At 44.0% G+C, this 26,318-nt stretch overlaps 1 protein-coding gene across 1 annotated transcript; it reads right to left on the bottom strand.

The window, feature by feature from the left end:
* Positions 1-14,463: 14,463 nt before the first annotated feature.
* Positions 14,464-26,179, bottom strand: LOC119844163 (ficolin-1-like). The gene is made up of 8 exons (XM_038374605.2): positions 25,129-26,179; positions 23,610-23,723; positions 22,464-22,517; positions 20,305-20,340; positions 19,296-19,426; positions 18,012-18,141; positions 15,590-15,724; positions 14,464-15,061 (listed from the first exon to the last, which is right to left on the bottom strand). The coding sequence occupies exons 1-8, from the start codon at positions 25,259-25,261 to the stop codon at positions 14,814-14,816; spliced, it is 981 nt and encodes a 326-aa protein (XP_038230533.1). The 5' UTR covers positions 25,262-26,179; the 3' UTR covers positions 14,464-14,813.
* Between the last annotated feature and the right edge of the window lie 139 nt (positions 26,180-26,318).

Consider the following 26,318-nt stretch of genomic DNA (forward strand, 5'->3'; position numbering starts at 1 on the left):
ATTTTTCCATTGTTCCAAGATCCAAGGGTTTGGGACTTTGATGATTTTGTAACCAATTGGTTAGGATATTATTCTCAAGCCTTCCCAGGAAAGGAGGGCTGGGGGGGGGGGATATTTTGGGGGAAGACATCTCCAAGTGGTCTCTTTCCCTGTTCTTTGTTTAAAACACTTGGTGGTGGCAGCATACTGTTCAAGGACAAGGCAAAGTTTGTACCTTGGGAAAGTTTTTAACCTAAGCTGGTAAGAATAAGCTTAGGGGATCTTTCATGTGGGTCACCACATCTGCACCCTAGAGTTCAGAGTGAGGAAGGAACCCTGACAAGAGGGATAATGATTTCAGGGAGTGATTGGCATTTTGGAGGGGTTATTTCCATGAATGATGTGACATTGCCCACCTCAGAAATACCCAGGGACAGTTTTAGGGGATATCCAAATGTTGGATATTTGCTCTTCAGGCACGTTAAGCCCATCTTTACATTGAACCCATCTTAATTTGAGCCAGGAGAGAGACAGATTTATCTGTCACCATTGGCAGGGAGACAGCTTTGCAGAGACTGTGAAACCAAAACTGCATCAGAGTGGCTTCTTTACCATGGGCTGTTAACACATGAATATTGTTGTTCCCTAGCCAGAATCCAGAGAGCCAGCTGCCAAAACCTTTCTAGGAATTCCAGTCATGCAAAAAAAAAAAAACCCCATGCATCCTCTTGTCTCTGGAATTGGAAACCTGCGGTCACATTTTTGTGTTAGCTTTGTAGCAAAGCAGTTAACTGAATATTATGGGTTGGAGAGCCATGCTCCACTCCTCCCCCACTGCTTCTTTAGTTATTGGGAGTTTCCCTGTATTGTTACTTAGCTGAACAAAGCAGCATATTCCCAGCCTGCTGGGCTAGATAAGTAGAGTGTCATGGTGTTCTTGTGCATTGAGTGGTCCCTTTCCACAAAGTTTTAGATGGAAAAACTCTTCCCGGGGTAAGTTTCCAGTGTAGGACCCATGAGGAGGGGAGAAGAAAATCCCTGAGGTTTTTATCCCTGCACTTTCAAGAGGGGGAGAGAAATCAGGCAACATCCACGAGCCACCATCAAGGGAGATGTATGTCAGCCGTGTCTGGGCCTCCTGGGAAGGGCAAGCTTGGGGAAGAACCTACAACGTGTCACTAGCAGCAGGCAGGCCTGCAGAATGATGCCCGCCAACGGTCCTAGTGTCCGCAGCAGTGAAGTCCAGCTCGGTTCCATCTAAACTGAGAGCCTCTTCTATAAACTGGCTGAAAAAGTAGCATTGTGGCATTCCCACAGCCATTGTCTCAGGGACTCCAGATTACAGCAGGGCAGGAAATGATTTTCTGGTCCCATGAATATTTGAGAGTTTTGGACATTTTTCCCTTTTCACATTAGGATGAAGCTGAAGCCGTGAACGCTTTCAGTTTTGACAAAGAGGTTTTTGTCAGAAAATGCCAGTTTGTCAAAAAATTCCCAACCAGCTCTGCTTCAGCTCAGGGCTGCTCAGTCTGCAAGTAAAATCCGGCGCTGCCAGCCCAGCCCCCTCAGGCTGGGATGTGAGGGGTTCTTTGCTGCTCACCCATCATCTGCAATAATAAAGATTTTGCAGCAGGCTCAATTCTCCCTTTATTTGGAGAGGAGTAACTGAGGGCAGAATGTGGCACTGAAGCTGGACCTTGCTTAGAAGTTTTGCTGATGATGCATGAGAGAAGAGCAGTTTGCATTTCTCTCTCCCATAGGCACCTTGGCTCTGAACTGCTAACAGTGCTCAAATTGGTAATAATTATTATTTTGGGCAATAAATCCATCAGATCTGGCTGCGAATGCACAAAGGGAGGACGTGTGCTTGAAAAGAAGAGCCTGTTTTTAGTGTTACTCTTCAGAGTGTAACCTACCTAAGAACTAGCTTCAAGCTATGGATTTGCTTGTATTTTACTTTCCTGCTGGAGCTGTAAGTTCTGTATATAAACCCACTGGCCAGAGGCCTGCCCTGCTTCTGGAACAAGATTGTGTGCTGAATGCATCTGATGAAGTGAGCTGTAGCTCACGAAAGCTTATGCTCAAATAAATTTGTTAGTCTCTAAGGTGCCACAAGTACTCCTTTTCTTTTTGCGGATACAGATGAACACAGCTGCTACTCTGAAACCTGACTAAAGATGGTGCATGATAGTTGTTCATACCTATAGGTCTTCCCCCATCATCTGTCTACATGTCACCAAATACAGCCACAGTAGCACAGCCCTATGGTAGACCGTGTACTGGCCACTCAGGCCGTTCCTTCTGGCTAAACGCTACTGGCAGCTTCTAGCTCCTGGACAGAACAAACCCACAGATGATACTGTAGCTGAATGGCTTTGAATCCATGACAAAATGTGTAGAATTTATTATCTTGACACTTGTGCCCTTGTTGCAGAAGGAGAAGAAGAGATGAGCTGGATGAGGGGAGATGTCATGGCTGAGACTTCCAAACAAGATTATGAGCATTCAATAAGACACATAGGCCCAGACCCTTAAAGGTAGTTAGGTGCCTAAATACCCTTGAAAAGAAAAGGAGTACTTGTGGCTGAACACGGCTGCTACTCTGAAACCTGTCATAAATACCCTTGAGTATCCCAACCAACATCCATAGCATTTTAACTAAGTGTATGGCTCTAACAAAACGGTACCATTCATGCTGAAGTGAATTGTTCTCTATCGGACTGAAAATATACTGGACTCCTGTTGCTTCTGCCCATGAGCCTGCTCTCTAGCGGTAACTTGCAGTCTGCTGCACTCCTTAGGAGTAGCTCTGAACATCATGTGTAAGACGGTTCTGCCAATGAGTCAGAAACCCAGTCAGCTACACTAGGTGTGTGCTTACAAAGGTTCAGGTGAACCGCACACACCTATGGCATGTATGTGTGCTGGGAATGACTGGCTGAATTCAGTAACCGCTGGGCAATTAAAGGAAACACTCACCTTCCTTCCAATTCTGACTCCTCCGTGCATAAAAAGAAATACAAGCGAGCTGGATTGGAGCCATGAAAGGCTCCCATGCAAATTATTGCTGCAAAAGACAAGAGTAATATGAGTGAGCCATGGGCTGGAGGTTAGTGTGTGTATACTAAACTGGGCAGACCATGCCCTATGACCCCAAGCCCTGCCCCAGAAGGCCCTTCTTGTAGGGTTGCCAACTTTCTATTGGCACAAAACCAAACAGCCTAGCCCTGCGCCTTCCCTGATGCCCTGCCCCCCACGCACTACATTCCCCCTCCCTTGGTGGCTCGCTCTCCCCCACCCTCACTCACTTTCACTGGGCTGGGGTTTGGGGTGTGGGAGAGGGTGAAGGCTCCAGGGTGGGGCCAGAAATGAGGGGTTCAGGGTGTGAGAGGAGGCTCTGGGCTGGGGCAGGGAGTTGGGGTGTGGGAGGGGGTGAGGGCTCCGGCGATGAGGGGTTAGGGGTACAAGAGGGGGCTTGAGGCTGGGGAGTGGGGTCGAGGGATTCAGAGTGCGGGAGGGGGCTGCGCATTGAGGCAGGGGTTGGAGAGCAGGAGGGGGTGAGGAATCTGGGGTGGGGCAGGGGATGAGGGGTTTGGGGTGCAGGAGCGGACTCTGGGTTTGGGTGGGGCTCAGGGTTGGGGCACGGGCTTACCTTGGATGGCTCCTGGTCAGCAGTGTAGTGGGGCTAAGGCAGACTAGTTTATATCTGTCATGGGGCACCGTGCTGTGCCCAGGAAGCAGCCAGCAGGTCCGGCTCCAAGGTGGTGAGCCCGGGGGGCAGGAGGTGCAGCGTGATGCCCCAGGACAGTACGGACTAGCCTGCTTGAGCTCCGCAGCACCGCCAACCGGACTTTCAACAGCCTAGTCAGCGGTGCTGACCAGAGCTGCCAGGGTCCCTACCTTCCTCCCCCACTGAACACAAGCCAAATGAGAACTTATCTGTGTATTTTCTGTAGAGTATGTTGTAACAGTAACACAGTCCTAGCAGTGTGAGAATTCAATAGCACAATCAGATACTAAGGGTCAAATGCTGCTTATAGTTACACTGCTATAAATGTGGGTTAATTCCACTGACTTCAGCAGAAAGAAAAGGAGTACCCGTGGCACCTTAGAGACTAACAAATTTATTAGAGCATAAGCTTTCGTGAGCTACAGCTCACTTCATCGGACACGGCTGCTACTCTGAAACCTGACTTCAGCAGAGTAATTCCAATTTTACACTAATGTAAATGCCAGCAGAGATTGCTTCTGTATCTTCTCTGAGCAACAGGGAGAGACTGTGTGTGATGGAGTGAATTTAATTTGGACAAATTAGAGGGACTCTATGGTCTATATTTGTGTCTTGAAGGAACTATAAGGGGTTGTTCATTGGGCTGAATTTGCCTGAAGAATTGTTACTTTGCATTTCTTTCATTGTGATTGGGGCTGATGCATTCACACTACTTAAGTAAATTTGTTAAACAAAAGAAACTAGATTAAACAAGACAAGACAGTGCCCCTTTGCCAGTGGCCTGGGGCCCATCTGCTCTGTGCATGTATCAGCTGCAGTTGATGGGGGTGCAGATACTCCCTATCTAGCTGGGCTGTCATTAGGGATTAGTGGGCTCAGAAGGAGCAGGTGTAACAAGGAGACCTGGGGGAAGCTTGGCAAACCTGCAAAGCCAGAGAGGCCTAGGTAGGAGAGAGGATGAAAAGGCATCCAGTCTACAAGAGATGGTGAGCAATTTTTCTGGTTCAGGAAGACTAACCTGACCAGATTCAGAGGCTTTGATTGGGAGCCCTGAACTAGGATCTTCATGAACAGTTTGTAGTAATTGCTCCTTCCTTGAAATCTTATTAAAGGAGGAAATCTTATTAAATCTTATTGCTTTGATTGGTTTGTTTTGGCTTCTACTGGCTTAGATCCTTTATAGGGAATATTTTAATGCCCCAATTCGGGCAAAGTAAGGCAGGGCTCACCTGCAGAGCCAGAGCTGGCGTGCAGGGATGGCTCATACCCTTTTACAACGTGCTAGAAAAGAGATATTTAGGCCACCCCGCAACTTGCATGTATAAAGCCAGGCATCCTAAAGTGTATTTGGACTGCAAAAGAGAAATGGAGAGGATTTTGCAAGTGTTCAGTTCACTAAATGCCCTTTCATTGCAGCAGGAGTTGTAGGTGCTCAGGACCTCTGAGAATCAGGTTGCTTGGCCTTAACATTAAATAAAAAAAAGTCAAGTAAAGATCAGTTACAGATAGGAAAAATAAGCAAGTCAGGAAAAAACTTCCCCTAGGATTCCTAGCCCCCCACGTGGGAACTGTAGAATAGAGGGTTAAATTGATTTTAAATGGGTTAGAAATAGAGTTCTCTGTTTACTTTTTACACTATAATTAGGCTTAGCAGAATTCAATTTTTATTTTCTTATAATTTTGACATGTATTTATTTGGTGTTTTGTTTTAAGCATTTTTTATCAATTTAAATTTTCAATTGTAGGAGATTTTGGGGAGGGTTAGACAATTAATTATTTAATGACAATGGATGTTGAGATTCAAAAAGTTAAAGCTTTATAAAGGCTAAAACACAAACTGTCAAAATATATACAGTAAATATTCTTAAAGCACACTGGTAAGTTCTTAAGAAGCACTTTTCATACTTTGCCTATCTGTACATTTTGATGATTATTGATCAGAATATTTGTCAGTTTATGTGTACAGTGAAATTGATATTTGTTGACATTTACTGATAAAAATCTAATCCTGTTCAAACCCTAATTATAACTATTAGGCCAGATTCATTCCTAAACAAGGAAATGTCTGTTGTCAAATGTTATGTCTGCTATTATTCCAGATGCTGCAACATTTGTTACTCCATACCAGTCCTGTACTGAATTCATAGTGGCATAGGTACACGTCACAGTCATCTGCTGAAGTGCTGGAGGCACCAGACACAGAACACAAGACGGGTGTCTGCACAAGTACTTGAGATAAGGGAAAATAGGCTTACTCGTTAGCAGTGGAAAAGCTTTTATCTTCTGTAGGCCTTGAGCCATTAGAGGGCAGAGGTACACATGCACATTAGCCAGATTCTTGCAGCACAGTTAGACAATTTCAGTTTTAAGAGACAGAATTAATAGAGCACTCAATATTGCAGGCAAGCAAATTTGGTGCAGGTTTATTGTGTATACTATGTAGTGATTCAAAAAGGAAACAAATGCCAGCTTATGCGAAATGAGCTGGTGGGTCTCAGTGTAATTCCTGGTGGACAGGTACATTGCAAAACAACCATCATAACTAGCACTCTTAAGGCCAGTCTCAGCAGCCAGGGAAAGGACTGAATAGGTTATGGAGACTGGTGCATGTAGCTTAGTAACTGATGCATCCAATGAAGTGAGCTGAAGCTCATGAAAGCTTATGCTCTAATAAATTTGTTAGTCTCTAAGGTGCCACAAGTACTCCTTTTCTTTTTACGGATAGCCTCATAGCAAGAGTCCAAGGGTCAATTTATCTTGTAGTTATAGTTCAGGGGAGTGTCAGCCACTAGTGAGAGGATGTTGGGAAACTAGCCCCCAGCTTCAGAGGCCACCTAACATCCCCAGCCTGTGAGCCACTCAAGCACTCTCCTCTGGGCTTTGCCAGCCCTTAATTTGCCTTCCAGATTAACAGTAGGTGAAACCTAGTCCCTGAGTCCCTTTGAAGAGTTCCCCTATAATGTCTAGCCCTTTGTGCTCTGAACACTGAAAGAAATACCAGCTCTCTGCTGTCTCCAAAGGAACAGTGCACACACCAACTTGTAAGCTTTAGCTCTGGACCAGCACTTTTCTTGATATCACAGCACTGAGATATATTTATAGTGAAAACAAGAATATGTTTATTATCAAAGATTCAAATGATAGTAAGAACATTGGAAATAAAAGATTACACAAAACCAAAATCATAACACACTTTTCCTTCTTTCCCCCCCCCTGCTGCTGGTGATGGCTTATCTTAAGTGATCACTCTCCTTACAGTGTGTATGATAAACCCATTGTTTCATGTTCTCTCTGTGTGTGTGTGTGTGTGTGTATATATATAAATCTCTCCTCTGCTTTTTCCACCAAATGCATCCGATGAAGTGAGCTGTAGCTCACGAAAGCTTATGCTCTAATAAATTTGTTAGTCTCTAAGGTGCCACGGGTACTCCTTTTCTTTTTGCGAATACAGACTAACACGGCTGCTACTCTGAAACCTTTCTAGAGACTAAATTTAACTACTAGGATAGTTTACTGTCTACAGAAGTTTTATTTCACCCAAAGTATTTGCAGCATTTTCAGCGAATGTTGGCTGAGATCCTATTTTCATGAATGTAAATGAACTGTCCTCTACGTCCCAGATGCAAGATGAGGGGGTGTCTTCTCTTCCTCAAAGTTCATTGACTTGTCCTCAGAGACAGGGTAACCATCCATGGCTTGTTTTTCCTGTGTGGTGCATTCCTGTTGACTTCACATCTCTTCATTAAGATCTGACTTTGTATGTAAATAGGCATCCATTGTCTTAGTATACAATACTCAATTTATATCCCAACAGAGACATACATTACTTACCTTCTGTCTGGAAGAAAATCTGTTCTCCACCTCTGCTAGTGACTAATGCCTTGATACAGACTTTAAAAAGCATATTTTCAGTATATATACCTAACTCCTTACATAGTATCTGCACATACCTTTCACAATGATATTAATGACCAGTGTGATTCTGGCTTTCCTTGAAGACCTCACATGCCATTCTCTGGCATACCAGAATGAACATACTAGAATCAAGATATTTTTGTAATGCCCTTGCCAGTTGGCATTAGGGAGTTCTTGGGTCATACTACCTATTGGGTTTTCCATACAAAATGGATCATTAAAGGCTCTCTTAGGCTTGTTACCCGAGCATGCTAACTGCCTGATGAACAGCAGTGTGAAGGTAATGCCAAATAAATTGGAAGGGATGGACTCTCAAGGGAAATTAGTGAAAGGGCAAATGGGGATAGTCTAGTCAAAGGTCACAATGGCCAAAGAGAAGATGCACTTAAAGAGGCTGAGGGGCTTTCTGGTTGAATCATTGTCTCCTCGTTTATTGGACTGAGGCTGTGAGGGGCTAGAATCCTGAGAATCTCAGGGTGCCAAGTATCAACCGTGTTAGTCTGTATCCACAAAAAGAGCAAGGAGTCTGGTGGCACCTTAAAGACTAACAGATTTATTTAGGCATAAGCTTTCGTGGGTAAAAAAACCTCATTTCTTCAGATGCATGGAGTGAAAATTACAGATATAGGCATAAATATATAAAAGTATATTTATATATCTGTAATTTTCACTCCATGCATCTGAAGAAGTGAGAATCTCAGGGATTGCTGTTGGCTCTGACTGAGGGAGGGATTAACCATTTGTGTTACTCACTGTTGAAATTCATAATGTTGTCCCCTGGCCTGCTCATCCTAAAAGCAGGAAGTAAAAAACTTGTCCCAGTGGGGCTGCCAGGATGGCTGTGTCTGGCTGCAATGTTCAAAGGCGCAACGGGGCTCACTGTATTGGATCTTTTTTATTGTCGCCACCCAGTCCCTAGGCAAATTATTGCACTGAACTCATCTGCGGGGCTGTTGAACTTCTGCACAATGACATGGAGAACAATTCTCCACTGCTGGAGGATTGGAAAGGTGGATAGTTAAGGAACTTTAACCATAGCGATGGGATATGTAACTGATTGGTGCAGAGAGATGGGAGGTAGGAAATAAATACATATCTCATGAATGTAACTTGGAGAATGAGGCTTCCACTGCAAGTGTGAATGTTGCAATCCAGGCCAACACAGCAGGGACTGAAACAGGGACTTCCAGAGGTAACAGCAGAAGCTGCTATAGCTTGAACTAATGAGCCAAGGCTCCCCAGACTCCTATCCTCTGTGGGTTGGGCACTGAGACGGACCTGTTTCACACACTCACCAGTAGGTTACACAAGTATACAGCATGAAGTGGTTTTCAGTGAATATTCACTCACAATCCCTTTCTGAATATTCCTGAGAGTAAACTCATTCAATATGCTATTCAGGGAAAGCTAAAGCAAGAGAAATGAATTCCCTTCTAAATGCAATAAATGTCTGTGAACATTTTTTTTTCTCATTTCTTAATTTCCTTATTTTTTGAAGAGTTTCCGCTTTTTAACAGAAGGTGGTGCGGAGCTCACTTTGCTTGCCCAGGCACTGCATGGAATGTGTCAATGATTCTCAAATGTGCCAGAGATTAACAAAACAAAGAACAAAGCCCATAATACAGAGTGGACAAAAGATACAATCGCGGTTACCTTTCCATATCACCGCTTCCTCCTGTATGTTGACGTCTACTCACAACCTTACATAATCTTCCATAAACAATGCCTGTCAGCATAATATTTGTAGTTCTTTTTCATTATTAAAGTAGGGCTGTCAAGTGATTAAAAAATTAATCGCGATTAATCGCAAGATTAAAAAAATTAACTGCAATTAATGGTGTGATTAATTGCACTGTTAATAATAGAATACCATTTATTTAAATATTTTTGGGTGTTTTCTACATTTTCAAATGTATTGATTTAAATTACAAAACAAAACACAAAGAGTACAGTGCTCGCTTTATTTTTGATTACAAATATTTGTGCTGTTAAAAAACAAAAGTATTTTTCAGTTCACCTCATACAAGTACAATCTCTTAATCATTAAAGTTGAACTTACAACTGTAGAATTATGTACAAAAAATAACCGCATTCAAAAATAAAACAATGTAAAACTTTAGAGCAGAGGTTCTCAAACTGTGGTCTGTGGACCACCAGTGGTCCGCAAGCTCCATTCAGGTGGTCTGTGGATAGTTCCCTCTAAGGTGTGAGCTTGGGTAGCTGCACACGAGAAAATGAAAGGCCACCCACCTAATTAGTGGAGCTGCGCAGGTGTGGCTCCACTAATTAGGTGCTTGGACCCTGGAGAAGACGCACATGTAAAGTGAGGTGGTGGCCTTAGGAATAGGGGGTAAGTGGGAAGGGGCAGTGGGGTGAGAAGAGGGGGTGGGGAAAATTTAGGATGTGCAGGGTTGCGGCTGCCAGAGAAAGAGGCGACTTTCCCCAGCTCCAGGGCTGTGGCTGCTGGGAAGAGATGGCCCTCCTTCCCAGCCTCTGCTCTGTGGCTGCTGTGGCGGGGGAGAGACCCCCTCCTTCCCAGCCCCAGCTCGAGGGCTGCCATGGCAGGGGAGAGAGGGCACATCCATCGCATTAGAAAGGTAAGACTACTGATATTAACATATGAGTTGTGTGCTTTTATTTGTAGATCAAAAAACATTTATTATTATTCAAGTTTTTTTTTATATAGCACTTTCATCCAAAGCACTTTACAATAGTTAGTTAACAGTACAAACAACATTTGGAAAGATCATTAAGTGGTCCACCAAGACCTTCACTAATTTTCAAGGGGTCCATGAAAAAAAGTTTGAGAACCACTGCTTTAGAGCCTACAAGTCCACTCAGTTCTATTTCTTGTTCAGCCAATCACTCAGACAAACAAGTTTGTTTACATTCACAGGAGATAATGCTGCCCGCCCACTTCTAGTTTACTATGTCACCTGAAAGCGAGAACAGGAGTTTGCATGGCATTGTTGTAGCTGGCATCACAAGATATTTATGTGCTAGATGCGCTAAAGATTCATATGTCCCTTCATGCTTCAAACATCATTCCAGATGACATGCATCCATGCTGATGAGGGGTTCTGCTCGATAATGATCCAAAGCAGAGTGGACCGATGCATGCTCATTTTAATTATCTGAGTCAGATGCCACCAGCAGAAGGTTGATTTTCTTTTTTGATGGTTCAGGTTCTGTAGTTTCTGCATCAGAATGTTGCTGTTTTAAGACTTCTGAAAGCATGTTCCACACCTCGTCACTCTCATATTCTGGAAGGCACTTCAGATTCTTAAATCTTGGGTCGAGTGCTGTAGTTTTCTTTCGAAATCTCACATTGGTACCTTCTTTGTGTTTTGTCAAATCTGTAGTGAAAGTGTTCTTAAAATGAACAACAAGTGCTGGGTCATCATCCAAGACTGCTGTAACATGAAATATATGGCAGAATGCAGGTAAAACAGAGCAGGGGACATACTATTCTTCCCCCAAGGAGCTCAGTCAAAATTTAATTAATACATTATTTTTTTAATGAGTGTCATCAGCATGGAAGCATGTCCTCTGGAATGGTGGCTGAAGCATGAAGGGGCATATGAATGTTTAGCATATCTGGTATGTAAATACCTTGCAATGCCAGTTACAAAAGTGCCATGTGAACACCTGTTCTCACTTTCCGGTGACACTGTAAATAAGAAACGGGCAGCATTATCTCCCATAAATGTAAACAAACTTGTTTGTCTGAGCGATTGGCTGAACAAGAAGTAGGACTGGGTGGGCTTGTAGGCTCTGAAGTTTTATATTGTTTTGTTTTTGAGTGCAGTTATGTAACAAAAAAAATCTACATTTATAGGTTGCACTTTCATGATAAAGAGCTTGCACTACAGTATGAGGTGAATTGAAAAATACTATTTCTTTTATTTATCCTTTTTACAGTGCAAATATTTGTAATAAAAATGATAATATAAAGTGAGCAGTGTACACTTCGTATTCTGTGTTGTAATTGAAATCAATATATTTGAAAATGTAGAAAAACATCCAAAAATATTTAATAAATTTCAATTGGTATTCTATTGTTTAACAGTGTGATTAAAACTGTGATGAATCGCGATTAATTTTTTAAATCATGATGAATGTTTTTGAGTTAATTGCATGAGTTAACTGCGATTAATTGACAGCCCTATAGTATAGTCAATAAAGTGCAGCTACTTTCCTGAGAATTTCTTCTGCTCTTCAGATCTTGAGCACAGAGTGCAACCTTTGTGAGGCAGACAGTTGTGGCTAGTGGCTGGATCACAGAGCTACAAACCAATGTCTATCCTTGACTCCTTTTGATTCAATACGTATAAATTTGGACAAATCATCTAAACTATCACTACATCAATTTCTCTGTCTGTAAAACAGGGATAATGATTCTCATCTGCCTTTGTCAAGCCCTTTGAGATCTTCTGATGAAAAGAACCCAGTATTTATTTTCATTTGTTTTATATTATTAATATAATAATCCCCGCAAATGACTGTGAGGGCCATGGTGCATAAGCCAGTAAGAAAACTAGAGCAAGGGAAAAGATGTAATCACGCCACACAAAATGTACTTTACATGCCTGGTTAAACGTACTTTATTAATTTATTGTGACATATGCAGTTTTCTTTTAACCAGTGAGGATTATGCTTCATAGAATAGCATAGCACTACTGTAGAGATAAAGGGGTCTTAGTAATTTAAGACTTCATTCTAAAGCCCTGGGTGCCATCCTGGCCCCACTGAAATCAATGGCAAAACCTCCATGGACTTCATTGGTGCCTGGATTTCACTCCAGGGGTTCAGTCTTTGTTGGGAAGTGGGGAGAGCTTAATATCCTTCGTGTAAATGGTAAACGGTGTAAATATCTTTGGTGTAAATGCAAATTAGCATGGGGAAAATATCTTGCTTTCTCTAGGCTCATGATCATAAAAAAAAACTGATTAAAAATTTTTGATCTTCTGCAATTAACAGCAGATGCATCATCATGCTATGAGCTCTGATGCAATAATGAATTTCATCACCAAGTGCCAAATCTTAAAACTTTCACTCAGCGCTTACTATGGCAAAACTGTCACTGAAGTCAGAGTGATTTTCCTTTAATTTAGCAGGAATGAAAAAAGGGACGTCAGGATGTGGCTCAATAATTGTGACAAATGCGCAGCAGCAGCAGCTCAGAGCTCGGCTGCTGCCCTGCCTTTTTGTCATGATCTCGCTCATTTGTGCCGGCAGCGCTGGCTCTGCCTTGGTTCTAACAGAAGTAGAATGGAATGGGCTGGGCATTCACATTTGAACAGAGAGCTCCTGACAACATGGTTTTACAAAAGGTAGATTGTGCCAAACCAACCTGATCTCCTTCTTTGAGAAAGTAACAGATTTTTTAGACAAAGGAAACACAGTGGATCTAATTTACCTAGATTTCAGTAAGGCATTTGATACTGTGCCACATAGGGAATTATTAGTTAAATTGGAAAAGATGGGGATCAATATGAAAATTGAAAGGTGGATAAGGAATTGGTTAACAGCGGGTCCTACTGAAAGGTGAACTGTCAAGCTGGAGGGAGGTTACCAGTGGAGTTCCTCAGGGATCAGTTTTGGGACCAATCTTATTTAAACTTTTTATTACTGACCTTGGCACAAAAAATGGGAGTGTGCTCATAAAGTTTGTGGATGATACAAAGCTGGGAGGTATTGCCAATTTAGAGAAGGATTGGGAAATCATATAAGAAGATTTGGATGACTTTGTAAACTGGAGTAATAGTAATAAGATGAAATTTAATCGTGAGAAATGTAAGGTTATGCATTTAGGGATTAATAACAAGAATTTTAGTTATAAGCTAGGGATGCATCAATTAGAAGTAACGGAGGAGGAGAAGGATCTTGGAGTATTGGTTGATCATAGGATGACTATGAGCCGCCAATGTGATATGGCCGTGAAAAAAGCTAATGAGGTCTTGGGATGCATCAGGTGAGGTATTTCCAGTAGAGATAAGGAGGTGTTAGTACTGTTATATAAGGCACTGGTGAGACCTCACCTGGAATAGTGTGTGCAGTTCTGGTCTGCTATGTTTAAGAAGGATGAATTCAAACTGGAACAGGTACAGAGAAGGGCTACTAGGATGATCCGAGGAATGGAAAACCTGCCTTGTGAAAGGAGACTCAAGGACCTTGGCTTGTTTAGCCTAACTAAAAGAAGGTTGAGGGGAGATATGATTGCTCTCTATAAATATATCAGAAGGATAAATACTGGAGAGGGAGAGGAATTATTTAAGCTCAGTACCAATGTGGACACAAGAACAAATGGATATAAACTGGTCATTGGGAAGTTTAGACTTGAAATTAGACGAAGGTTTCTAACCATCAGAGGAGTGAATGTTTGGAATAGCCTTCCAAGTGAAGCAGTGGGGGCAAAAGACCTATCTGGCTTTAAGATTAAACTCGATAAGTTTATGGAGGAGATGGTATGATAGGATAACATGATTTTGGTAATTAATTGATCTTTAAATATTCATGGTAAATAGGCCCAAAGGCCTGTGATGGGATATTAGATGGGGTGGGATCTGAGTTGCTACAGAAAATTCTTTCCTGGGTATCTGACTGGTGAATCTTGCCCATATGCTCAGGGTTTAGCTGATCGCCATATTTGGGGTCGGGAAGGAATTTTCCTCCAGGGCAGATTGGAAGAGGCCCTGGAGGTTTTTTGCCTTCCTCTGTAGCATGGGGCACGGGTCACTTGCTGCAGGATTCTCTGCTCCTTGAAGTCTTTAAACCACGATTTGAGGACTTCAATAGCTCAGACATAGGTGAGAGGTTTTTTGCTGGAGTGGGTGCGTGGGTGAGATTCTGTGGCCTGCGTTGTGCAGGGGGTCAGACTAGATGATCATAATGGTCCCTTCTGACCTTAGTATCTATGAAACTCAACATGACCAGGAAAAGGAAAAGGTTGGTATTAAAAGTCAGTGTGTTTGCTTGGGTGCTTCCAGCTATGGGCCTCAACCGCACACACTGATGTCAATGAAAAGACTCCCATTGACTTCACTGGGCTTCAGATCAGGCTCTAAGGCCCAGATCCTTTAGGCACCTAACTTCCATGGAAATCAATGGGCTTTAGGCATCTAACTACCCGGGAGGGTCCATTCCCATACATTGCGGGAGAGTGACCTCCCGCTGCACTTTCATTGTGCTAAATCGGCCTGAACTTCATCTCTGAAACTTTGTAGGAGTAGTGAGCCCCTTTGCCTGTTGCCCAGATGACACTATCTGCGTAGCTCTTGTGGAGCCCCAGCAGGTACAGACCATTCAGATTGGAACCGTGACACTTGTTATACCACCAGCCTCCCTTGTACAGCAGAGCACAGTTCGCCGAATGCATATCATTGTCATCGTCTTTGGTTGTAAACGTCATATTTTTATGGCCAGACAAGGAATCACCTGTTAAAACATCAGAAGCAAGAACATGGTTGTGTGTGTACAAAGCATTTTCAGGCTCTGAGAGATGTCCTGGTACCCTGAATTTGACTATTAATCAAGTCACAGGGATTCTCTATTCCACGCTTTGGCTATACAGCTATGGTTCCTTTTGTTTAATATGTAGCGTGTCTCTAATAGCTCCTTTCCCTTCCCAAACAATATTTAAAAATAGGAGGCTAGCTGTGGGGAAAAAAGACCCAGTGGGGCCTCACTTTATTAAGGTCCCCCAACCATATGTCCTCTTTCTAGACTTTGGAGGACCAAAAATTCTGAGTTCGACTCCAGTTAAAATTCTGATTCCACTTTTCACAAGTGTGGTGAAAACATCATGCTGATGGTCTACACTGGAATGTCACATGGACTTTCTTCCCATCTCCCCTTTTCAGGTAATCTCTGAGTTGGTAGAACTGCCGGAGATACTCTATGCTTTTGATGGTTGTTCATGATACCTCCCTTGTACAGAAGGTGCAGAATGGGCTCCAAACTTACCTGCAGTGCCTGTAAGAAATTTTCCTAGGTTCAGTCTGTATTTGTCAGATAGTCCTGAAATGCTGAAGGTCTCATAGTGGGCAAAGGATTTATTGTTTTCCACGTCACTCAGATCGACACGAAGTTCACAAGTTTCTAGAGACAAAATGGAAACAAAAATGTCACTCACATTCCATGAACATTCTGCCTGATCTTTGTAAGGAGGGATTGAGACATGTCTGTCCAACCCCAGGAATACAAGCAGATGAATCACTTTATGTGTCCTGTATCAGAGGGATAGCCATGTTAGTCTGGATCTTTAAAAGCGGCACCTGCTGTGGCACCTTATAGACTAACAGACGTATTGGAGCATAAGCTTTCGTGGGTGAACACCCACTTGGTCAGATGCATGTAGTGGAAATTTCCAGAGGCAGGTATAAATATGCAAGCAAGAATCAGGCTAGGGATAACGAGGTTAGTTCAAGCAGGGAGGCTGAGGCCCTCTTCCAGCAGATGAGGTGTGAATACAAAGGGAGGAGAAGCTGCTTTTGTTGTTGGTGAGCCATTCACAGTCTGTGTTTAATTCTGAGCTGATGGTGTCAAATTTGCAAATGAACTGAAGCTCAGCAGTTTCTCATTGAAGTCTGGTCCTGAAGTTTTTTTTGTTGCAGGATGGCTACCTTTACATCTGCTATTGTTGTGTCCAGGGAGGTTGAGGTGTTCCCCTACAGGTTTTTGTATATTGCCATTCCTAATATCTGATTTGTGTCCATTTATCCTTTTATGTAGGGACTGTCCATTTTGGCCGATGTACATAGCAGAGGGACATTGCTGGCACATGATGGCATATATTACATTGGTGGATGTGCAGGTGAATGAACTGGTGATGGTGTGGCTGATCTGATTAGGTCCTGTGATGGTGTCGCTGGTGTAGATATGTGGGCAGAATTGGCATCAAGGTTTGTTGCATGGATTGGTTCCTGAGTTAGAGTTACTACGGTGCGGGGTATCGTTGCTGGTGAGAATATGCTTCAGGCTGCCGGGTTGTCTGTGAGCAAGGACTGGCCTGCCTCCCAAGGCCTGTGAAAGTGAGGGATCATTGTCCAGAATGGGTTGTATAGTTCTGTTGTTTTCTTTCTTGGGCTTGTCTTGCAGCAGGAGGCTTCTGGGTACACATCTAGCTCTGTTGATCTGTTTCCTTATTTCCTCGTGCGGTCATGTTAACACCACCCTATACCGAAAACCCACCAACCGCTATGCCTACCTTCATGCCTCCAGCTTCCATCCTGGACACACCACACGATCCATTGTCTACAGCCAAGCGCTGAGGTACAACCACATTTGCTCCAACTCCTCAGACAGAAACCAGCACCTACAAGATCTTCACCAAACATTCTCAAAACTAGATACCCACACGAGGAAATAAGGAAACAGATCAACAGAGCCAGATGTGTACCCAGAAGCCTCCTGCTGCCAGACAAGCCCAAGAAAGAAACCAACAGAACTCCACTGGCCATCACATACAGTCCTCAGCTAAAACCTCTCCAATGCATCATCAGTGATCTACAACCCATCCTGGACAACGATCCCTCACTTTCACAGGCCTTGGGAGGCAGGCCAGTCCCTGCCCACAGACAACCTGCCAACCTGAAACATATTCTCACCAGCAACGACACACCGCACCGTAGTAACTCTAATTCAGAAATCAATCCATGCAACAAACCTCGATGCCAACTCTGCCCACATATCTACACCAGCGACACCATCACAGAAACTAACCAGATCGGCCACACCATCACCATCACCGGTTCATTCACCTGCACGTCCACCAATGTAATATACGCCATCCTGTGCCAGCAATGCCCCTCTGCTATGTACATCGGTCAAACTGGACAGTCCCTACGAAAAAGGATAAATGTACACAAATCAAATATTAGGAATGGCAATATACAAAAACCTGTAGGGGAACACTTCAATCTTGCTGGACACACAATAGCAGATGTAAAGGTAGCCATCCTGCAACAAAAAAACCTTCAGGACCAGACTTCAATGAGAAACTGCTGAGCTTCAGTTCATTTGCGAATTGGACACCATCAGCTCAGGATTAAACACAGACTGTGAATGGTTAGCCAACGACAAAAGCAGTTTCTCCTCCCTTGGTGTTCACACCTCAACTGCTAGAAGAGGGCCTCAGCCTCCCTGATTGAACTAACCTCGTTATCCCTAGCCTGATTCTTGCTTGCATATTTATACCCACCTTTGGAAATTTCCACCACATGCATCTGACCAAGTGGGTATTCACCCACGAAAGCTTATGCTCCAATACATCTGTTAGTCTATATGGTGCCACAAAACTCTTTGCTGCTTTTATGTATCCTGTCTCCAAGGAGATGGTTTGGCAGAGAACAAAAACCAGAAAAGAATTTATCAATGATTGTGTTACCAAGGGATGTTAACAGGTGGATATTGTCATTCCCCAGCCAGAATTCCGTCAGCTGGTTCCCAAAACCCTTCTTGTATGAATCCCAGTCACGGAAAAAATCCACTGAACCATCTGCGCGTCTCTGGAAAACCTGCAAGGAAATGAGAGGGTGAGAGGTGGAAGACTGCACCATGGTTTCTATCCATCATAAAGCAGCTGCCTGACATACCATTACTTCATACCTGCACATGAACCCACTATACTTCTCATTCACGTAATGCTTTCCAATATATCTCCCTGCAATAGATCAGTCCTGCTCTATAAAAATGGGCACCACTAGGCTCAGAGATGGGATGTGACCTGGCCAAGTTCACAGAGTGACTCTGGCTCCCATCAGCTCATTTATCTGGACAAATCCATTTCTATCTGCTTCTTTTAACTACACGTTAGACTGATGGAGCTAACTCTTCAGCCTAGGAAGTGTTGCAAACCCCCTCTTAGCTGGTAACCTCTCTGCTCCATGCCCCATCTCTCTTCCATTCTGTGGCTTGAAGAACGTAAAAACTCTTCAGTAGTTGGGATACAACGGAGTTACGACCATGCAGTCTTTTGCTATCACATAAAGGTCTTTCACGCCTTGGCCAGACTGTCAGGTGCTGAGAATGCTGTGAAGGCAACGTGCTTAATCTTTGGGGCATGTCTGCATGGCTCCAGGGACGACTCAAGCTAGCCATCCGAGCTCAGACCTTGGGGGGTCCAAGCTGCCACCTGAGCCGCTATGTCCACACTGCTAGTTTTAGTGTGTTGGGAACCTCGTTCCCAACTACAGTGTAAACATACCTTGGGAGTGCCACACCTCCTGGGCTGATGTAAGGAACGACCAGCTCCGAAGGAAGCTGAGTCAGCAGATAAAGGAAGCCAGGTGTAGCCCTCCCAGCCGCTAGAGGGAGACATGGTCACATGCACTGGGTAGATTATTACACCCTGAAGTCACCTGTAGAGTCTTCCAGGCTAGACAAGACCTAAAAAGCAAATGTGAATAAACCAAAACCTAACAAATACAGAAACTTCCAGGTTTCCACAAACCCAGTTTCTCCTCTTTGAACTGATGGGCTGGCCTGGATATGAAATCTGTGATGACATATTTGGGGCATAACTGGATGAATTATTTCAGCTCTGTCTCAACATTTCCTCAATTTAGGACAGATTTACAGCTGCCAGCAAGTGGCAATCCTCACGCCTCTGATTAAAATCAAATGTGTTCTCTATAACATCCTCGTCCCCTGCACACTCCCTCTCACTTACAGTCCAGCCTCCGCCGTCTGTATCCATGTCACAGAAGACAGTGATGGTATCATCAGCAACTCCTGGGTAGATGGCGTACCAGCCGCTCAGCGTTCTCCCTTTGGCTAACAGCTCCTTGCAGTTTCTGGGTCCTAGACAAAATGGAAAATTAACCATGTATTGATTGAAAGCACGGGACTGGATTTGATAGTGCAAGGGGTGGGTGAGGAGTCAATGTGATCTTGACTGATATACTGGGGCCTCCCAGAACTAAAAGCAGGCACTGCTATGCTTTGAGCTAAATGGTTAAGGCCCCTGACACTAGACCCCCACTCCTATCCTGTGTGGATTGGGCACAGAGGGGGACCTGTGAGACACAGTCACCAGGGGGTTAACTCAGCAGAGTTTAGACTGCGGATTTATTTCATCTTTTTTCACTAGGGAGAGGCTGTGCCTGGCCCTGGCAGGTGCATAAGGGCAGGGGAAGGCACCTGGACCTTCATGCCCTACTCCTAAGCCCTGTCTCTGCCCCCCTGTTCCCTGAGCAAAAGGGCTGCTCAAAGCTAATGCCAACAGTGTCCACAAAAAGCGTGGAGAAGAGTGGGGTTAGGGCCCTGGCTCTGCACCTTGTATCCTGCCACCCATCAGTGGGAACGGGCTGGCACTCCCACACAGGCAGCTTTCACGAGGGCATCAGGGACTGCTCCGGCCACCTTAAATAATATTATGAGTTAGTGGGTCTTTCTGAAATAAGACTCAATACTACTCGTTCTGTGCCTTGGGTAGGGGAGGCGGTGTGGGAGCAATAGTTCCTACACTGAAGAGGGAGAAGGAAGTGTTTTGGTAATAGGTTGTTTTGTTTTGAAATGGCGGCTATTTGAGAGGTTAACCATCCTCCTGAGGGAGGTGGATCAGAGACAGACTGCAGCTCAGAGGTGCCTGATAAACAGAATTTATCCCATGGCTGGCACAGCTGCTACTGTCAGTTAAATCATTCTTTTGCCATATGGGAGAGTGCTGAGGTTCTTACCTGTTGTTTCTGGTTCTCCGGACTCTCCTTTCTCTCCTAAAACGGAGCACAGGTTCAAATCCTTGCAAGAGTTGGAGATCACACTGTAACCTCAGAACTCATGGGGTGTCAGCCTGTCTTGCTGCAGGAAAATACACTAATGCCATGCATCTGAAGAAGTGGGTTTTTTTTTCCCACGAAAGCTTATGCCCAAATAGATCTGTTAATCTTTAAGGTGCCATTGGACTCCTCATTGTTAATGCCCTTCCAACATCTCCAGTGCTGCATGAATTTGGCATCAATGGTACAATACAGAAAAAGAGGGCAGAAGAGGAGCATTACATTTAGAAGCGTGTGAAGTACATAGACGCTTTTTTTAAAAAAAAGTTAATATTTGGGGCTTTATTCTCCATTTGTAAAAATTTAATTGATTTGGGTAAACAAGATGAAAGTAGCTTGGTGCAGAATTGCTCCTGTCTGACTGTTCAGAGACTTCAGGCAGCCAGATGCAATGGGTAACATTTTCAAAAGCACATACGAAACTTACAAGCCTAAGGCCCATTAAAAAGCAGAGCTGTCCGGAGCATGACAATTCCATTTCGCGGCAACTTTGGAGGTTTGGAATTTTGTTTTCATTCCACACTGGCATGAAAACAAAACCTTTTGAAGCTTTTTTGTGGAAAATAAAATTGTGTTGAGTTGTCCATGTTCCAATCGAAACCTGGGCTCTTCTATTCGAGAAGGTTTTTTGGGTACAGGGCTCTCTGGTTACTTCTGACAAGAGAGACTCTCTCTCACACTTTATAGCCTGGTGGTTAAGACACTGGGATGTGGGAGAAGGGAGTTCAAGTCCCTGTTCTTCTTGAGACAGGATGATCCGGGATGAAAAATTCTGCTCTGAATCAGCCAGAGGAGAGACTTGATCCTGGCTCCCCTACATCAGGATTTAAATTCACCCGGAGCTGTTCAGAGCTCTGCTCTGGTAAATATTTCTGGGCCCCTGTGCACCTCATGGGGCTGAAGCCCCGAGCCCCTGTGCCCCCCACCCCCGTGGGGCTAAGCTCTGAGACCACCCCCGTCCCCTCAGCTGAAGCCCAGAGCCCTGCCACCCCTCAGGGCAGAAGTCCTGAGCTCCCCGCACCACCAGCCCAGCAGCTGAAGCCATCCTCTCCCCAGGGCCTGGAGGTTTTTATAGCCTGTTGGGAGAGGGCACATGGGGGGCTCTGGGAAATAATCTTAATGATTTAAGTAATAAGTGAGAAATAATAATAATCTGAGCTCTGTTCCACATCACAGGCCAGTGTGCTGATCACCAACCTCTGAGAGTCTTGCTCTCTAGAGAGTCATGGCCTGTTACTAAAACTTCATTTTGGTGAAAATATTCCAATCGGTTCTACTCCTTAGGTGCTTTTGAAAATTGTACCTCATGTTTCTTCAAAACCCAGAGCAAGTTCTAGATGCAGTAGGTGGTTGCAAAGAAAGATGAGGGTGAAATGGTATCTGTAACAAGCCTCAATTACCGTCTCCCTCATGCACAGTATTGAATTAGCTGAGCATGAATTCCTGTAAGTGCTAAGAAATATTTGTAAGTACCTGCAGTCTTTTGTGAACCAGCAGGCACTACAGACCTATTGCACCTTACATGCCTGTCACTGTGGGTATGTCTACACTGCTGTGATTTGCAGCTCATGTAGACATACTCATGCTAGATTTCACTTAGCCGCTTGCTGACAATAGACGTGAGGATGCAGTGGCACAAGATTCAGCATATGCTGCACAAGTTTGCCTGACCGCTCTGGCTACCCACATTTGTAGCTTAGACCGTGCTACCATGTGTTCACTTCTGTTGCTAGCAAGCTAGCTAGATTAAAGCTAATATGGGTACAGCAACATGAACTGCAAATCACGCCCCCGGCTGCACTGTAGCCATCCCTGCATGTCATTAAAGTACAGAAGGGCCACAGCTTTGCAGTGAGATTATTTGAATTGATCAATCATCTTTCAGTCCAAGGAGGTTAAACAGTGGAAAGATTTATCTGAAGTGCAACAATTTCAATGGGGGGGGCTCAGAACTGAGGTTCTACTGGGGTAAAAGTTTTCCCAAATGTAACCTGAAGACAAGCATGTTCTAAAGCTGTTACTGTGATGGAATCAAAGTGACTAGCTCTTTCTTCCTTTACCTTTCTCCCCTGCTGGTCCCATCTTTCCAGGGATCCCTGGAGCTCCCCGTTCCCCTACAAACACAAGAGGGTAAATATTTGACAGCGCAAACCCTGACCAATTCAAACATACCAGCTAGAAGTGAACTGAATCCCCACATCTGCCATTTCTGATTTGAGTCATGAGGCTGCAACTTAGAGTCCAGAGAGAGGATCCTTCTGTTGGATTTTCACATCACATCAGTGGCCGGTTGGGGTATCCATCCCAGAGAATGCATCAGACCCTGCTTCCACTAAGCCATCGTCATGGGTGTAACTCAGATAACAGCTAGCTCTTAGTTTTAACAAATCTCTCTGTATTAGCGTTTCTCAAACTGGGGTCCGTGAGGGTACTCTAGGGGGGTCCATCGGTCCTGCTGATCAACTCCTCCCGCTCCCTCCCTCAACTTCTTTCCCTCCCTTCCAGAGCCTTCTGCACTCCATACAGGAGGTGTTGGGAGGATTGGGGATGGGGTGTGCTCAGGGGAGGGGGCGTAAAGAGGCGGGGAAGAGGAGGGGCAGGGCTGGAGTGGGGGAGGGAAGAGATGGGGTGGGGCCTTGGGGGAAGGGGAGGAGTGGGGATGGGGCCTGGGGCTGAGCAGGGGGCTTGGGGGGGTCCGTGAAAAATTTTAAATCAAAATGGGGTCCTCGGGTTGCTAAAGTTTGAGACCACTGCTCTGTATGGTCAAATCGTTTATTGGTATATGTGAGTCCTGGCAAATAGATCTGTAACCAGCGGTGAGGGAGGATGTCAGTCTGTTACAGCAACAGATAGCAGCACTTGGCCCTTTGGATCCTGCTCTACCGGCTCATACTCTGGAGATCCCTGGTGTGCTGGCCAAGGTGGTGGCCATCAAAGATACACAGCTGGCCTCCCTTCCACAGCAGCCCACAGGCTACCATTGTTCTGGTCAGAGGAAAAAGAAATTGACTATGTTTCAGAGCCAGCTTGTTAGTTCTGGCCCCTCCATGTGGAGTTATAGACTAGCATAGCGACCAGCCTGTTTGAGGCACCTTTTCCTCATGTCGGGGACTCATGAGGATCTCCACGGGCTGAACTATTTTAACATCAGTCATTCACTTTTCTGCCATCCAAGCCAGAGTCTCCCTCAGCCCCTGGACACATACCTCTCATTCCTGCACGTCCAGGGTCACCTTTGGGCCCCATGGCACCAGGAATCCCAGGGCAGCCCTGGAGAACAGCGAGCTTCTCTGAACCGCTGAGACCCACTATTTTCACATCTGGAGAAAGAAATGACATGTGAGAAGATCCATAGGACTGAACCATTCTGCAGATCCCTGAGAGAAATAAATCCTGCAAATGAGAATCTCCACAAGCTAGCTTCTTCTTTTCTTTTTTTAAATACAAAAACCACAGCCTCAATTTGAGGAAGGAAAAGACTATTTAAAACTTTCATGAATTTGCATATATTAAATTAACCACAAGAAGAGACCGGATGGCAGACACTGGAGAACCTCAAAAAGAATTTTCAAGTGACACTAAAACTGGTGGATTAGATAGGGTCTGGGTGAAAACTAATCACACTGCCATGTGATCTGGATAGATGAGAGCAGTGGGGACTGCAAGCAACAAGAGAAGATTCAAAGCTAGTAAATGTGAAGTCAGTGGGAGTTTTGTCATTGGCTTCATTGGAAACAGGATTGTACCCCGACATCTGGGGAGAGGAAATCAAGAAAGCTACACAGGATGTAACCAAGCAGCCTCACCTACTGCGTTAAACACAAACCACTGTCATTGCTTTCCCCTTGTCTTATTAATATGATCCCAGGGACTTTTTCCTACACCCATGTACTGCTGCAAGAAAGGTAGGTAACCAGGGTTCAGGAGGCTGGGAGGAAAGTGTCTTTGAGCAGCTCTTAAGAAGTGTGAAATAAAGGAACATTTGAGAAATGCCAGAGTATTATGCATGTGTGAATTTCAATAAACTTTAGAGATTTTCTGACTTTCACATTAATTCCAAAGATTTGACTAATATCTCCATAGGAGCAAACCAAAAGTAGCTGTGGGTAGAAGTATCTATTCCCATTCTAGTTTACTTCTTATATCAGACTTACTCTGTTCTAGTCCTTGCATCAGATCTGTTCTATTCTACTTTATATCATGTGCATCATATTCTGTTCCTTTTATTAGGTCTATTCTATTCTATTCTATTCCTTATATCATCTCCATCTCTGTAGTACCTGAGCTCACTGGACAGAATCAGTAGAGAATGGAACATGGCAAGATTTTCATTTAATCAGATTATTCTTTAACTGGAGAATGTTGCTGTTTGAGGACTGCCAAAGAGTAAAATCAAGGCTGATATAATAAAAAGCATCTCATCTTGTGAATGCCATTCTTCTCCAATCTAGTAGCTGGGGGTTTCACAGCCCCTTTGTTCTGTCTCATATTATGCCATGGAACAGCCCAACAGCAATGGAAAGGCATTAGTTATACAGTGCATATGTGAGCTGTCTTGTTTCTTGATTAAAAGTGATTTAATTAAGGAAGAAAATTAGAAGGGCTAATATTAAACTTCATATTCTGACTGATGAGGAATTCTATGCATTCTAAATTCTGCATCTTAAACTGGGGACTAGTCAGATTCATGTTATGAAAAGGTAACAGGTTTGGTCTGTGACTCACCTGGGCAGGTCTCCTGAGCCTCACAAACCACAGCTGCTAGGCAGAGTACGGCGAGGAGGGTTTGCTGGGCAGCCCTCCCCATGGCTGCTGCTGGTCTCGGCAATGGCAGCTTTGCTCGTCTCCTCATCTTCATGCTCTGTTAGCATCTCAGCCCTGGGAGCCTTTCATATTGTATGAAAATACAATAAGTAAACTCCACCTCGGAACTCTAATCTCCTTTACATCCCAGTTTCCACGTTCCAGCTGTAAAATGGTTTTCCCCTTGGATTATTGTGTGGACAGTTTCCCAACTTCAAGATTCTGATAAGAAAGCTTCCTGTCGCATTGTTCCTCCTGTGTGACTCAGTAAATATTTTGGTGCCAACGGGTCAGCTTCCCATTAATTTTACTTGCTTTCCTTTAAGTGTTGGTGTCAGCAATTCTTCATTTAACTCCTTTATACCAAAGAGTTGAGATTATTTTCCAGCTAGAGCTTCATTCCACAGATGTCAGGGTGGAAGATTAATCTGGCCAAGAAGGATATGCAATTATTGTAAGCATTGCAAAACCTCTGAAAGTATGGTTTATACCTGCCCCAAGACAGAAGAGTGGTTAGATCATTAAATCCTGAGAGAAGATTTCACAAGGTTGAACACAGATGTTCACATCCTGGTTTTTATTTGCTACCTAGTGCTTTACACAGTGAAGAACTGCAGGTTTGATACTGTTGTACTCTTCAGATTGGTCTCCGTTCTAACTACTTGTTGTTGTTAAATTGTTCCATGAGACTGCCCTTAGACCAGAGGAGGTTTTGATTCTATGAAGTTATCAATGATACATAGTGCACGACATCAGAAGCCTATTCTATTCTGTTCTATTCTTATACTCAGTAGTGCATTATGTGACATGATTGACATCTCTCATGTGTGGTTTGTTCTCTTTTATCCCTTCCCCCGGGGAGACTATGTGCAGTGGAGTGGTTTGGCAGTGTGTGGGGTGTTGTGGGTTGTTTATTAATGTACATGGTACTCCAATGGGTGATCGCTCTCCTTACAGTGTGTGTGATAAACCCATTATTTCTTGTTCTCTGTGTGTGTGTGTATAAATCTCTACTCTGTTTTTTCCACCAAATGCATCCGATGAAGTGAGCTGTGGCTCACGAAAGCTTATGCTCTAATAAATTTGTTAGTCTCTAAGGTGCCACAAGTACT

The sequence above is a fragment of the Dermochelys coriacea genome, chromosome 16, assembly GCF_009764565.3.
Source record: "Dermochelys coriacea isolate rDerCor1 chromosome 16, rDerCor1.pri.v4, whole genome shotgun sequence".
Classification (NCBI taxonomy): Eukaryota; Metazoa; Chordata; order Testudines; family Dermochelyidae; genus Dermochelys; species Dermochelys coriacea.

Coding starts and splice junctions, on each gene's coding strand:
- LOC119844163 (XM_038374605.2), bottom strand. CDS start 25,261: ATGAAGATGAGGAGACGAGCAAAGCTGCCATTGCCGAGACCAGCAGCA. Junction 23,724..25,128: donor GGCTCAGGAGACCTGCCCAG/GTGAGTCACAGA, acceptor TTCTTTCTCCAG/ATGTGAAAATAGTGGGTCTC. Junction 15,725..18,011: donor CCACCTGTTAACATCCCTTG/GTAACACAATCA, acceptor TTTTGTCTCTAG/AAACTTGTGAACTTCGTGTC.